Here is a 16,347-nt window from a genome sequence, read left to right on the forward strand (position 1 = left end):
GCTTTTGGTGGGCTGGCAGCATGGTGTCTGTTTGCTCTCACTGGTGACCTTGTTGACTCCTGATTTTGTCTGGAGAGGGTCTGGGGACTCTCAGGTAGTTGGCTGCTGATGGAGCTTCTCCAGAAGTATTCTGTGGCAGAGGGGCAGTAGCGTCTTGTGTGGTATTAGTCTCAGAAAAGGATCTGTCTCCGCTGCCTGTTATTTCATCCGAATATTCTGCTGCTGAACCATGCTTTTTAATCAGTGACTGGAGTAAGATTCACAGAGAGCTTTCTTAAGGGCATTAAACTAATAACAGTAATTGCAACCATTTCCATTTTTCCACCGGAGCCTGTTAAGTATCTGTCTGGGCAGAGGCCAGAGGTTTTTTTTTTTTTGACGAGTTGGGTTATCTTCCTCCTTCAAACCAGGCAAGCACTGTGGTGTTCTGCAAGGTCAGAGCTTCGATCTGCTACCGGAAAGCCTCCCAATGATGCAGAGAACATAGCGCAAAGTAGCCAGTGTGTGCTCAGCAGCATTCTGGAGATGTGAGGTTAATGAGAAGGCATTTGCTGTTTTCAGTATGGTGTGGAAACAGTAGTTGTTTTTTTTTCTTTTTTTTTTTTTTTTTTTTTTGTTTGTTTTTTAGTGAGATGCTAAGAGGGAGTTCGTCTGCTGTGTCCCAGTAGCATGTGACCTTTTTTTCCTTAAGTCTTATGTGAAAGATGCAGAGAAAGCAAACTAACAACAGATTTCAGCAAGCATGGTATATGCTGCTGTTCTTCTTTATTTGTACTTCTTCTATTGAAAGGAAAAAAAAAAAGTTAAAGGCTTTGTATCAGATGTTGATAAAAAGGCATTTAATGAGTTCATTGACTAACAGTATGAAGTACGTTTCTTGAGTTCATCTTTGAAAACTGAGTATTTAGATCTGAGCCAATATTGCCGCACAAAATCAGGTTGAATACACAGCTGAACATTTCGTAAGGTAAGAATTGGGACAATGGACAGATAGATGTATTTCATAAAATATATGTTGCTTGTTCTTTGGCTGCAACCTCTCATGGGAATGGTTCTGATCTGTTTTTTTTTCTCTCAAAATGCTAAAACACACCCCTATTAGTATCTTGTGTTGATTGCGTGAAGTGTAATTTCTTTCATGACCTGATTCACAGCTACCTTTTCTTATATGAGAAAGTCAGTTGATAACTCTACTGAGTCAAATGTAAATAAAAACAAAACAAAAAACAACCAAAACCAATTTAACTGTAATGTATTGCAGCCTTTTACTCCCAGCTGCATTAGCAGTGCTAACAGAATTACTTAATTTTTTTCCCCTAGCAATTAGGGCTACATAACAGCTGAACATTATAGATAATAATCCTTTAAACTTATTTAATGAGTAGGCAAACGAAAACAAAAAATGCAAATAGAAATGTTAAAGTTGCTTGAAATGGGAAATATTGAATTTTAAACACTTCTAATAGTTTAGATATAAATATTTTTAAATTCTAGTCACTAGCCTTGATTCATGCTTTCCTCAGCTTCTGTCCAAGGTTTTCCTTTCTTGTTTAACCAGTGGAATGCTTTTCAATGAAAGTGTGCGTTTTCACCTGCTTTTGGTGTCATTATACACGAGAGCTGTTCATCTCAAACAGTTCAAAGGTACAGAAGAGTTTAGTATACTTATTAAGTACTAACCTAGAGTTAGTACTTAATATTAATTTCTTCTCCTTCCTTCTATTTAAACAAATTAAATTCATTTTAAAATTAACAGTTGCTTTCTGTTTTCAAGGTCTTTCCCCCCCCACTTCAACTGAATTTTACCTATTTTGTCCACCTCTTCTGTTCTGTGTTCCAAATTAACTTTTTATTTCTGGGTATATGCCTGTTTGTGCTGCACTTCTGCAGCATTTCAATTAGAGATTCTGACCAAGAAATCATGCTACCATTTTGCCAGAAGCTGACACCAGCCATCTGCTAAAATTGCAGTTAGCTATCAGTAAAACCCATAATTTGGGGAAATGGACCCAAAATGACTTTTATGATTAGTGGACAGGAAAGAAACAGAGACAGAGAAGTCAGCTGGGTACTCCATAAATCACTTTGAGGTTTTTAGACCTAGCATCTTAATGGCAGCACTCGTGCTGCCAAATGATGTTTTGCTTTTACCTTCAAATACTTTGCATTAATAATGAGCAGCTCTGCTTGGAAGTTATTTGTGTATTGCTCTTTGTGTATTGCAGCATTTGTGATGCTGCTTTGCACAGGAGCAGCATGCTAGGTACCAGTCTGTGTGAATGGATTCTGAAAGCAGTTCAGCCTAATGCAGTGCTGAATTTTGTAGGTTTTTTTTTTTCTGTTTCCAAACCGTTGCAGATGCTGAAGAAGGATTTACCTTAAGTTTTTGGCTGTTTACCTCAAGATTTTACCTTAAGGTTTTGGCTGTGCCAGCTGCTGCCCTGTACATCAAGCTTGGTAGTCTTGATCTAACTCTACAGTGCATCTGCATTTCACCTCTGTCTGCTGGAATAGAGGGGAGGCTGCCTGTGTGTGTTTCCAGGCAGAGGCAGGCTAATGGCATTCTGCTAACTGTGTTTGTGCATAGTGTTTCGCAGCTTTTAAATGTGTGTGTTAGACCTGGAATATTTTTCTAATTGAAGACCTACTGGTGATAGATTAACTGTCTTCCTACTAAGCTGTTACATTGAGTTGCTGTTCTCTTATTTAATTCCATTTGGATTTTTCTGGTTTCAGCATTCAATGGTTGGATGTTGTTGCTTCTTGCCTGTTAGATAAAATCATCAGGTTTCAGCTACTTCATTGAGATGCTTTGAAACAAACTACTTGTTTCTGCACAATATCCAATATAGTGTGCTATTGAGCAGTTGTTCTGGGTTTGGTTGCCTCTGTTGGAAGCTAGATCTTAATTAGTGTGTTATGATATGCACTCAGCATGGCTTTACTGGAGTTCCTTCCAGAAAGCAAGTGCAGGAGTGTGACCTTCCTTTCTCTGCCTTTTTACTTATAAATAAAAGACCTTGAGCTGCCTAAAAAAAATCTTAAATATTTGTTCTGTCAAGCAGCTGGGAAGATCTCTGTATGCATTCACATTACATTTACTGTTAGTGAAGCTGTCTAACTTACCTGAGGGCTTTCGGTACTCATATCATAGGTCTTACAGTTTGAGAGTAGAAAAGCATGTGGAAGTGGTGAACACAATGCTGAGCACTGCAAAGGTGTGAGGTCAGCTTGGAAAGCTATCACAACAACCTCAGACCCATGAACTCATGAAGGCCCATGAAGGCTGGATGGTGTGTTGAGGGACATGGTTTAGTGGGAGCTATTGGGAATAGGTGAACGGTTGGACTGGGTGATCTTCTAGGTCTTTTCCAACCTTGGTGATTCTATGATTCTATGAACTCGTTTAACTTACTTTTGCAGAGGGGCAGGAGGGGTTAAGCCAAGCCCCACATTTCCCAGACTAACAGGTTTTAAGAACTCCTTACTGTCCTGCTGCACTTGTAAAAGGTGTCACCCTTGTCGTGTGATGTTTAATGGTGAGTTTCTGGAGAGAGAACTTCTATGTTTTCTTAGTATTTAGCATAAATAGGAATTGTTATGGTCCTGTTACTAAATTTCTAGGCTTCACTAACTAAGCAACAGCATCTTCAAATTTGAAGCCAGTATAATTATCTGCCTGCCTGTTTTTTCCAATCTCAGCACTTTTCTCAGCGCTGTATGCTGCTCTACTAATGTAGCTGAAGATATTCTGTTATTCGGATGCTATTCTGTATTCGGATATGCTGTTGAGCCTTGTCTCGTATTACCTTTCACAGTATATTTCATGGATTTAAAATGGTGTTTATATTGTGAATGTACATAGAGTAAATTATATCCATTCACTCTTCCCAATAAAATCACAACAATACAAAATCAAAAATAAGGAATAACTTTTGGAATCTTACTGTTGGCCCTGGCTTTTAGGGAACTAACGTGTTTGAGCTGGATTCTTGGTAAACAGACGTGAACTCTGTTTCTTCAGTAACCCCATGTTTGTGTTGGTAATTGTTGTGTGGGATATATGTGCCTTTTGAGGACAAGGACTTACAATTTTAATATTATACAATTATTACTAAGTGATGGAGTCTTTCAGCAGCATCCTCAGTAGATCCCTTGTCTGTTTTCCTCCTATCATGACTCAGTGCTTATTTCGTGGTGTTTTGCAATGATTCTCATTTTTTGAGGGTCAAGTTTTAAGGTAAAAGCTCATCTTGTATAAAACATCAGTAATTGATTCTGTTTCTCCTTTTTGAAGCAAGGAGATGTGCACGTTATTTTTTTTTTTTTTTTTTCAAATACTTCAAATACAAGAATTCCTGTTGTGTGGAAGTGTTTTATGTAAAAGATTAGGGGTTTCCTGTTCTCCTGATTTGTGTTGATTAATTTTGTCAGCAAGTCTCTATTATTACATTTTATAGAGTGTGTATGCATGAACCTCGCAGGTGGTTTGGTGCAGGTGAATCTGTGCCTGCCTACCTTTACAGAACAAGCACGCACTGTCACTGCCTGTAAGGGTTCAGGGAATCTGACTTACGAGGCCAGATTTTACCATGACAGGTGAAGAGGGTTTTATCCACTCGTTTCAACACGTTATACTGTGTTCTTTGTTTCTGAATAGAGGGTAGATGTTAAAACTTAACGTTCTGTGTTGATGTTGAAAGTATAGAAATGAAGATCATATGGAAGGTTCTAGGGAAGAGGATATTGAAGAGTTAAATATAGAGCAGAAAAAATGGTAGATCCATAAAATGAAAGAATTTATTCTTCCTGCACAAACAGGATAAAGCAGCAGGAAACATTCTTTTTGATTTAGTTGAATTTTAAGGAGGGTTTGGGCATCTGCAGGTTGGAACCTTTGTATGGGTATAGCTGATGACCAGAAGAATGCAGTGAGCACTGGATTCTTGATTTTCTTTGTATACGATATTGGCGTCTGTATAGAATAATAAAACCAAGTCATGTATGTTTTATCATAACCTCAGAATAAGTGTTGGCTACTTGTAGCTCAAGCTGTTGTCAACTTTTGCGCAAGGAAAGTCAGATATCCTACCTGTGATGTTTCCTTATACTCTACTGAAGCGCTAGCAAATATAAACTCATATAGAAATTACTCATATTTCCTAAGCTACTAATTGTGATGTTATTGTCTAGTGGATTTTGAGTACTGTTTCATGTTTTATCCTGTTTTATGCCCTTTATTTGCATCTGCTAAGGGAGTTAGTATTACACGATGTATCTTTCACGGTCTTACCAGCTCAGAGTTAAAGAAAATGTGGCTTTAAATCACTTTCCAGTGTTCTTTCATTTAGGATGGGAGGTTAGGATGCATAGACTTGATAAAAAGCCTGAGGAGGCAGATAAAAGGTTGGGAGGAGAGGTAATGAAAACTGGCCAAACAAGAAGAGTGCAGGCAGCTGGACTTCATTAAATTTGAGCAGGAAACATTAATAGCACTGATTTTTTTTTTTTTTTTTTTTTTTTTAATTAATGTTGGATGTATGTTTGACAGAAGTCATTTGAGGAGCACCTCTAATTCACCTGGGCACACTGCTGGAGCCTGGTTAGGTCTCTAGATGGCATCCTGTCCCTCAAACTTATTAGCTGTAGGTGCACTGATTGGCACCATGTGTAAAGTGGCTGAGGGTGCACTCAATCCCACCATTGATGTCACTGATGATGGTATTAAAGAGCTCAGTACTGACACCCCAGGAACATCACTGATCAGTATCCGGATGCTGAGCCATTGGCCACTACTCTCTAGGTATGATCTTGTAACCTATTTGGAGAGAAGGGTATTGCAGGGAAGGGTGTCAAAGGCCTTACTGAAGTTGAGATAGGTGATGTTAATGGCTCTTCCCTTGTTCACTGATGAAGTTGTACCATCATAAAAAGTGATAAGGTTGGTCAGGCAGGACTTAGCCTTGGTGAAGCCACGCTGGTTATCTCGTATTACCTCCCAATTATCATCTGCCTCTAGACCTTTTCCTTTTTATTTTAGTTAGTTTCAAGTGATACAAATGAAATGATAGAAGACTAGCAATACTTTCTGTGGTTTCCTGTATTTCTGTAGCTCCATTTTTACAAGTGTAGAAGTGTTATCCAACTCCTGCCCCTTGCAAGAGGGGCTGAGGTGCTCTGGCGGGAAAGCAGAAGTAGGAATGCTGTCCTTCGCCTCAGCCTGGGGCTGGCAGTGTGGTTGGCTTCAGGAATGTCCCCCTGTTTCTTACAGGTGCTTTGAGCAACTGTTTTTCCAGGCTGTCTTTTTTTTTTTTTTTTTAAAAAAAAAAAAATCTATTTCCTGTGCACGTGTAGTGATTAAAGATGAAGACTTCAGCATTAGCAACATTTAAGATGGAATGTAGGTAGAGAAGCAGTCTTCAACTTTGACTTTCTGGCTGGCTCCATACTGGGGCTTCCACTTAGGGATTTTTTTTGTCTTATGCTTTTCCATATTATTTTGCTTCTCCACGCAGTGAAAGTGTTACAAAATTTCCCTGCAAGCTGCATATGAGGCTCTCTGGTAGAGTTAAATGAGTTGTGTGTGCTGATGCTCACGCAGGCATTGCCACTGCCCTGCTGTACCTTGGTTTGTGTGAACACCTTGCTGCTCTCTGAGGTGGATACAAAAGCAACAGCTTCACTCATCTGCTGGAGAGTGGCTGATTCAGAGATGAAGTTGCAGGAGGCCCTGCAGCAGGTGAAAACATGACATCTTAGTCCTCTGGTAGCTGTTTTGTATATGTAGTTCTGTGAAATTATGATCCTGTACTGTTTCTTGTGCACCTTCTATCTGGAAATGATTGCATCTTGCATATTAGCTGGCTGTAGTTAATTCTGAAAGCACCTCTGTGACAGAAGGCAGCTTCATTTTTTTAAATCTCTCAGATAATGCGCATCCGTCTGTGCTTCAGCAAATGTATCACCTCTTTGTGTATTGATGCTTTCTGATCTAGTACTGCTTGTAATTAATTTTTGATAAAGTATTCTACAGGCTTCTATTAAAAAAAAATAAGTTGAGTTCATTTAGATTTGGAGTTGAACTGAAGTAATGTATGGCTGAAGCTAACCTTGTGAATTGACAGTCATTGCAAAAAGTTGAGAAATAATACATAAAAGAACTAGCATATGCTCATTTGATTGGCTGCAGTATCATTACGGCTTATTACTAACAGTAACGATGGTTATTTTTGTCATGTAAGCATTTAGCAGAATTGAATGTATTTATTCATTACTTTCACGCTGACCTTTCATGTTGCTTATTGATAAAAAATGAAAGTAAGGTTTAAATTATGAAAACAGTTTGCACCTTTATAAAGTATATCCTGAACATATAATTGGTGCATATATTTAAAATTGTTATTAAGGGACGTGTTTAAAACACTTAGGCTTGATTTCTATTTAGAGAATTTAGAGAATTGGCAGAATTTAAAATGACTTGATTTAAGAAGATTTACATTTTTATATGATCCTTTTAAAATAGATTTTTAAATGATTTATTGCTCAAGAGATGTAAATCTTTCTATTTTTGTGAGAAAATATGCTGTTGTCACATCCATACTTAAATGCCTTTACTACCTAATAAGCCTCATAAGTAAGTTGTACTAAACTCAGACTGTATACACAAATAAATTTGACTGATTGGGAAATGGAGCGATTAAACATAGCTCCAATATGCTAAGACTTCAGGGGAAAAAAATAAAACATTTTTCCAAGCATACTTTCTTAATGACATTTTTCTCAAGTGCTGCTTAGTACGTACAGAAAATTAAGCACATTCTCTTTTGATGCCTCTTGCACTCAAGGTTAGCATTGTCACCTTCGGTTTCGGGTCATGTATATCCCAGTGCTTGAACAGCTTTATTCCACCGGTAAAAGCAGAATTCAGCACAGTTTCTCTGCTTCATTCGCGCTTATGCCTTGATGAGTGCAGCGTAATTATCTTTCACTATTAGCTTCTACTTCGTGGATGGGAACTAATTGCTAGGAGGCAAGTTCTTGGATCACATACTTCATCTTCTTGGATCATAGGGATTTACTGGGGGCAATTGTCACTCGGCTAGACTGTAGAAACTTGAGAGCCACACTTTTGAGATTGAAGGATTGCTTCCCTGCAGAAGAGGAAGCAAGTGTGCAAGATTTTTATCTGTAGGTTCTTCTCCAAACAAGTTTTTAACAACATAAACTTCTGTGACTTGTACATTACAACACAATAGAACTGTTGTTTCTGTTACTTTCCTCCCCACTTAGCAGTAAGTGTGATGTTTTTAAATGTTTACATGCTTGGGTTTTTTTCAAACAAGCGAAAAACCTAGAACCTCAAAATAAAAACAAACCCCTGTGACTGGTAGAAGACCTTCAATGAGTTTTTCTTGGGAGGCTGGGAGACTAGTAGAAGATAGGGTTGGAGAGTATCTTCACTGAAATACCTAGTGAAACTTAAGTCTTTCACTGCTTTTGCTACAAGGAGGCTGGGCACTCGTGCTCATTTTCTGTACAGTGTTGTTGTACTTTCTGAATTGCTTACAACTCAGTGTGTCAAGTTGTGATGTGCCATTACATACACTTGAGAACAGAGGTTCTACAAATAAAAGCTGGTTACTTTCTCCTGGCGCATATTTTCACTTGCAGCCTGTGAACCTGAACCTGACTGCTAGTTGAGCTCATGTCTAGTATCACATACTTGGCAGAGCCCTTGAATCTTGGGCAGCTGGATTCATGAAGTGGTGCTTGGGAAGGAGGAAGGACAGAACTGGGAAACAGAATGTCGGATTTAATACAAAGCTAGATGGTGCTATATCCCTCTGTTCTTGTGTCCTGCATGGCTTTATGCATAGATAAATTGGAAATTGTCTCCTGATGTTTGACATTAGATTTATTCAGTTTCCTTAATGTGTACACAAACTGAGTAATCTCTGTGCTCTTACCTAACCACTGTCATGGCTTGTTAGAATATGGACTCATTGCTCATAGTGATTTTAGTCTATTAAGGCATATGCTGTTTCTGGTCTGCAAGGGTTCACGATTGCTGTGTGTTTGTGGCTGATTTAAGCCTTGCCACTGATAAGACCATTCTACAGTGGGTGCTCTTCCCGCCTCTGTTCCCCCCCCCCCCCCCATTTAATTAAAATGAAGTTGTATTAAGACAGTTTCCTGTCTTCTTAATACAACTTAATACCTGACCTGGTCTTACGATCTAAGATCACAACCAAGCCATTAAGTCAACAGCCAAGTCTGCAATCAAATGAAAGGGAATATATAATGATACTTGAAAGTGATCATTGTCCAGTTTTAAGCAAATAATATAAAGTAATTTGATAAATTAACCATTGCGTGTTAATGATTCTGGTGGATTTTTTTAGAAGAGCAAGTAGTTTTGAAAAACATCTGAACTTGAATAAAGTAATGCTTACAGAGCTCATGATCAGATTGTATGGTAGTGGGAAGGACTGGCTTGATATAAAGTTGGTACATAAATGGAAAAAACTTAATGTGTAGACTATTGCTTGGAATTAGAAGTTGTTGTTCTATGCCTCTGGATATAATCAAAAGCACAGCTTAAATTTTTCCACGTTTTCTTTTTTTTTTGTATCTCTTCAGAATGTGAAAGCATTTGCATCTTCAGATAGCCTAGCCAAGGTCCAAGAAGTAGCAAGCTGGCTTTTGGAAATGAATCAGGAACTGCTCTCTGTGGGCAGCAAGAGGCGGCGAACTGGTGGATCTCTTCGAGCTAATGCTTCCTCAAGCCAAGTAGATGAGGAGCAGATGAATCGGGTTGTAGAAGAGGAGGAGCAGCAGCAAAGACAACAACAGGAGGAGCAGCACATTGGGAGGAACGGAGAGATAAGAGGAGAAGAACCTGGGTTTGATGACAGACGTGAATCCCAGCAAGAACAGTTAGAAGAAAATAACAATAGACTTATTACAGTGGATGAAGAATCCACTTGTAACCAAGAGGAAGATGATGATGAACATGCTGGTGATCAAGAGGAAGAGGTGGAAGAGGAGGAGGAAATGGACCAGGAGAGCGATGATTTTGATCAGTCTGATGACAGCAGTAGAGAAGATGAACATGCTAACAGTAACAGTGTTACTAATTCCAGTAGCCTCGTAGACTTGCCTATTCATCAGTCATCGCCATTCTATGTAAAGACAAAGGTAAGAAACTTTTTTTTATTTTTTTATCTTGGTTAACTCTGGATTTTGGAAAATAATTCTGAAGTTCTAATCTGAAGTTAAACTGAAAATTTAAAATAAAGATTTTTCGTTTCCTAAGGAACTCAATTTCTGGACTGTATAAATCCTTGATAAACTATAGCATTTTAACTGTTAATAATCAAAATATTTGCGTGCATTTGATGTGACAAAGCGCTCCTTTTCAGGCATTGGAGCTTTGAAGACTTTTTTTAAAAGAACACTTCATTTGTAATGGGTGCTTTCATATACAGACTCATGTGTTTAATAAGACCTTCCAGGGGTTATTTGTGATGTATTCTTTCTCAGAGCAGGCAAGAAGAAAGGTAAGCAATTGTGTGTCTATGGTGTTGTAAGAGTTTGTCATGAAAATTTAGGGTGGAATGTTACAGAAACTTAAAGTTCTTTCTAGCCAGATCACATTGATTGCATTGACAAAATATGGATCTTAAAGTGGAGAAAAAAAAAAAAAACAAAAAAAACCAAACCGGTCATTCAGGTATAAAGTCTTATGTAATGCTGTATTCTATCCTACTTGTAAGGAGCTTATGTTCAATGACTGCTGAAAACTTCCAATTTGCAACATTTGAAAATAATTATTCACTTTTTATTGTTACAAGTCTAACCTAACGTGTTAGTTCCAATGTTTTATTATTGGTGGCAATGTTTTCTACTAATTTTAAGTTATATTAAGTTTGAGCAGCAGAAATGTGAAAGAATGGTAAAAGCAGTGATACTGAATAGTAGAAGGGAGGAGCAAGCAAGTGGCTCTGGAAAAGTGTGCATGCCACTTCTTTTGGTTTGTTTTGTTTGACTATAAGTATAATTGGATACTGGCTGAGAGAGCTGGGGCTCTTCATACTGGAGAAGATTCCAAGAAGACCTTATAGTGGCCTTCCAATAATTGAAGGAGGGCTACAGGAAAGCTGGGGAGGGACTTTTTGTGTGGGCATACAGTGACAGGATGAGGGGAAATGGCATTAAACTGGAAAAGGCTTTAGAATAAATTCTTTATCATGAAGGTGGTGAGGCACTGGGACAGGTTGCCCAGCGAAGTTGTGAATGCCCCCTGCCTGGAAGCATTCAAGGCCAGGCTGGATGGGGCTGTCAGCAACCTGGTCTGTGGGAGGTGTCCCTGCCTACAGCAGGGAGTTGGAACTAGGTGGTCTTAAGGATCCCTTCCAACCCAAATTATTTCATGCTTCATGATAAATTTATTGATAGAGAATTGGTCTTGAAGGTACATTAGAAGAAGTAAATAGTTTGAGTGTTTGCATCTGGAAGCTACGTTAATGTATTTTTTTTTGTATAGCTGATCAGTGTATTTGGTTTTTAGATTTTTGTTTTCATGTGTTTTTAGAAAACGATATAACTTTATAATCTGGATGTTCAGGCTACTGAAGTGCATGCTTCATAATTTGGAATTTAATAGTATGGTACTGTTCAACTTCATATCAATTAGCTTTCTACATTTTGTCTTATTGTGGTACTTTGGTTTTCCATAATTTGGTGTTACTTGTTATTGCGCAACAGCTGGCATCCATCCAATTCAGACTGAATATTAAGAGATGCTTACACTCAAAATAATGTGTATTTCAGCCATCTAAATCAGAAACTCTGGCATGTTTTGAAAATCAGCACACTCAACATACACAAACTCAGAGCAAATTTCTGTAGCTTTTTAAAAATCATTTCCAGTGCTGATTGCAGTTTTTAAATTTTGTGTTTTTTTAAGGGCATATGTGATATGAAGTTCAAGGAGATTTTGCCTAAGGGAGCTTGAAACATTTTGTATAGATACATAATTTCTGTGTTGTCTGATAGTCGCTTTGCATTTTGTTACCATGCAGTGCTTGCCATTTTATTCTGTGCTGTATCCCCAGGCTGTGCTACTGCAAGAGTTGCCTGGGGAGCTGGGTAGTGAAAACAGTCTTTGGAAATTGTTGTTGATTCCTGGTGTGACTTCATTTTTGATAGTTTTAATTGCATACCTGAAAGGACAGTACAGAAGGCAGCTTGAGGTGGCACTGCTCTTAGGTCATGGTTTTAGCATTAATTTTTACAAATTCTTCAGTAAACCATAATTTAACCAGAGAAATACCTTCTGTTTTAGGAATCGTTTTAGAAATATAGCTGTGCCAGAGCATGTTTATTTCTACTCTGGTTCATTTCTTATTAATGGATTTGGTGCTTTTGAGAAGAGAAGGGGGTTATTTGTAGACTAACTGGCAGTATTTCTGGTTCTACCTGTTGAAGATTGACTCATCCCAGGAAACTCAAACCTGATGGACTTAGTTTACAGCTTTTCTCAGATTTAAACCCAGCTTCTCAGATGCACGCACTGCTGATCCAGTGCAGCTGCTAGCTTGGTCTAGTTGTATGAAGCAACACTGATGACAAATCAGGTTTTTTCAGGACTAGCAGATACCAGGAAATAATACTGAGACTGGATAAAACAGTATCTGCTGCTGTCAGAACTCTTTGTGCACTTATGGTAACTTCTCAATATCTGCTTTGCTTCTTTGTTTTCTTTTCTCATAAACTACCAAATAAGGTCTGTTTCTAATGTGATTATTTTTCCCATATCCCAGATGCATTTGCCACCCCTTGTCTTAAATTTCCACTTGACACCAGCAAGTTCACTGTGTTTAAGCTGACAAACTCAACTGGAAGCGTTAAATACATTTTTTACATTACATAATAATTACACAATAATGATTATATAGAAGTATATAAGTAAGTAAGTATTTGCTCAATATTACTGTTCTGTGTAAGTAGCTGAGGTAATTGTTACCATGATGTTCTAAAAATGTTGTGACTTAAAATGAGAGGGCACACGGTTCAGGAGTTTTCATTAGTAATACTTTGGGAATCCAGAAAGGTCACTGTGATTGTGTTACAATTCCCTGCATAAAATATTAAGCCTCTCTGTACTGCCTTCTTTGCAAGCTAAAGCAGAGTTTCAGAAAATACTTGCTGTTTGTAAAGTAAAACAGCCTAGCAAGATAGATCTACCTGCACCTTTATTCTGAAACTCTGCCTTTTTCCTTCATTCTTTCTGACCGTTTTCCTGCTGAACTGAAGAGCTGTTTACCAAGTTTTTGTTTTCAGTACGTAAAGTGATCAAGTTCACTCCTAAAAGCTTTCTTAAATGTGAGTAATTGGGGCACGGAGTCCAATAGACATGCTTTTCTAATTTTGTCCTCAGTATGATACTGCTCTTCAAGCTCTGATTTTTGAACATGCAACTGAACTGTAGACGTTAGAACTTCAGTTCTTGCAACAAGGCTAATTAAAATGTGTTCATACTCTGTTTTACCTGTTCATGTAATAAACTATTGCGTTAACATCTTTGACTGCAGCACTGTTAGGATTTCATGGTTGGCTGATTTGCCCGATATGATGCAAGCCTTTTTCGGAGAGCTTCCTGTTTCTGGCCTGTGTTTTCTTTACTTAGAAAAATGAATCAACACTTGGTTGTGTTAAAGTAAATAGTTTTCTTGTATCCAGTGTACCTTATCAGATCCTTAACTGTTAACTTTAAATCCTCTCAATCTATGTCATGTTGTTTGTCCTGTCAGTTACATAAAAATAACAAGCTCTGGAGGGCAACATAGGTAACACATAAATTGTGCTGGTGATGCTCATTCTTTGCTGATTGCCTGCTAGTCACATCATTTGTTGCCATTGCCCTGTGATTACTTGGTATTGCTCGAGTTCCTTAGGAACGATTGTGTTACGCTAAACTGAAATGTGAGCAAACACTTGCATTTACAGTAAATCAGATATTTCATAGCAACTATCCTTAATTGCTTTTATCCTTCAATAGATGTGGTATTTATTGCATTGCAAGGACAAGAATTTGGTAGTCACCATCAGCCAGAAGTAACTTACATAAATTAACATTTTTGCTTACTTTAGATCTGCTTCTGTGACTGCGTTGAGGCTGTTAAAATGGTACTTGTAACAAATGTATCAGCTGTATTACCATTACTTGAACTGATGCATATGCCATAGGTGGCAACTGGCATGTTTTTATGGCAAAAACTGAAATCAGCTTATCACCTTTGTTAATGCTGTGTCTGCCACTGCATTCATTTCTCTTGGACAGATGCCTGTATTTTAGCATATGGTTATCCAGGTTGTACTTAATTTCCTTTTATGATTTCTTTCAATCTGCCACTAGAATTACGTTAAATTGGTAAAATATTTTAGTTGTTATAGCTCTTGAAAATAATCAATTTTACACACATGCACACATGTGTATATGCATGCCATCTTTACCTTATTCCATTCTCTTTTTATTGCTTAATTATTTCTACAACTCCTTGTTTGTTAGCTTTTTTAATGTTAACAGTAATCTTCGGTATACTCAAATCTTGTTTTTAATCACTGTTTTCAGTTTCTGTCAAGATGAGTTGGTTTTAGTTGCTTGCTTTGATCTTTCCTTACGTGGAGGAGTATTGGCATCTTCATTGTTGTAGAAAAAAAGTGTTCCTAAACAGTCAAAATAATTTCCAGATTTATTTGGATTTGGTTTTACTTGACGTGTATTGTAGAAGGCTGAAAAAAGAAGGCACCATGTATATGTATATTGATATGAGTTTTTCTTCCTGTGAAACTCTGTCATATCTCACGTAGAAGCTACCTCAGTTAGAAAAAGCCCCTTGACAGTAAATAAATCCTGAGAAAGATTAGGTGCATTCCAGCAAATATTATAAAAACCTGTGACAATTAAACAAAGTAGTTATAAAGTTATAAAAGTATGCCATCTCCAAAGGCAATTAAGTGCTCAAGGTTAAGCTGTAGTAATAAGATGCATTTCCTGTCCTTCTGCTTGTATGTTTGAAGTTGCTCTCTGGTAAAAGAGAAAAAATACACAAAGATTGCATAGAACCTAAAAGATGCAGTTTATTACCTCTGTCCAAAGTCATATTTTGTACATTAGGAAACAGTTGTTGGGAGATACCTGTTCCAGCTGGAGCAGTCGTTTTTAAGCTTGCAGTCTGCATCTTGCTTTAGGCAGGAAATTCCATCAGGGAATTTAGTGTTTTATTTTCATACCACACCACCCCATTCCTAATACGATTCCAGGAGCTATTTTATGTTTTTCCACAAATGGAGTTTTGAAGGAAGAAAGTACTGAAAGTAATTTCGTGTGTTCTGTAAGGATCCAAATTAAAAAATCTCAGCAAAGAGGTAGAGAACAGGAGGATTGTCAGTGCGTGGCTGTACTCAATGGTTCTGGATAACAGGTGCTGCTCAATAGGACTCCTTTTAGGCCTGACAAACCTTCTTAAACATTTTTTCCTTTTTTTTTTCTGTGTCACAAGGAAAACGAGCACATAGTGCAGAAATATTTATTTTACTTGGGTAAATATAGCTTGTGCAGGATGTATTACACATCAATAGTCTGGCATCTCTGAAAGGGTCAGACGTTCTGCCAGGCACAAACATGCACTGTTTTTCTGAAGCAATTAGTTGAAACGCAGGTGGAAAAATTCATAAGAGGTGTTTGGTTGGCTCTAAAATGACAAAAAAAAAAAAAAAAAAAAAAAAAGGTACCCCTTAAACATTTGTTATATTTGAGCAATTGCTACTTTACTTAAACTAAAAAGATGATTGCTTTCATATATAATGTATGGCAGTGGTAAAGACTGAGAAGCAGCTCAGTCTTTATGTAAAAACGGAGTTTAGTTTCATCTGATTTCAGGTTTCATATACATAATGCCTGTTTGGCCATAAAGTCACTGGATGGTGTGTGTGTATCACTGTTATTCCAAGACTGCTTTTTTGTGTTTATCTGTTGATCCAGGAGAATGGTGGGGAGATCAAATGAGCTGACTTGACTTCAGTGGTGCTAGGAGAGCATGTGTCACAGGAAGAGCTGTTTCTTGAAGCCTAAATACCCAAATTTTCCAAAGTTCGGAAACAAACAGAAAGCTAATGCTCAAATAATTATGTTGGGGCTCTTATGTTTTGCAGGCTGGGAGATTTTTTTGCTCTGAGGTGCTGGTTCCAAGCTTACAGAGCTCAAGGATATAAAATACGAATTCTGGTTTTGTGTGGAAGGATAGTATCAATTTTTAAAGCTGAAGGAAACTCGGTGGCTAC

The 16,347-nt window shown here is 37.8% G+C and overlaps 1 protein-coding gene across 3 annotated transcripts in view; it reads left to right on the top strand.

Moving 5' to 3' along the window:
• The window catches only part of FBXW7 (F-box and WD repeat domain containing 7), a 161,983-nt gene that overhangs the window by 54,363 nt on the left and 91,273 nt on the right, over positions 1–16,347 (top strand). For all 3 annotated transcript variants that reach the window (XM_052690261.1, XM_052690262.1, XM_052690266.1), the window contains exon 2: positions 9,640–10,197. In XM_052690261.1, coding sequence (XP_052546221.1) covers positions 9,709–10,197 — 489 coding nt within the window. In that variant the 5' untranslated portion in view covers positions 9,640–9,708. The remainder of the gene's footprint in view (positions 1–9,639; positions 10,198–16,347) is intronic.

Source organism: Tympanuchus pallidicinctus, unplaced genomic scaffold, assembly GCF_026119805.1.
Source record: "Tympanuchus pallidicinctus isolate F22 unplaced genomic scaffold, pur_lepc_1.0 scaffold26, whole genome shotgun sequence".
NCBI lineage: Eukaryota > Metazoa > Chordata > Aves > Galliformes > Phasianidae > Tympanuchus > Tympanuchus pallidicinctus.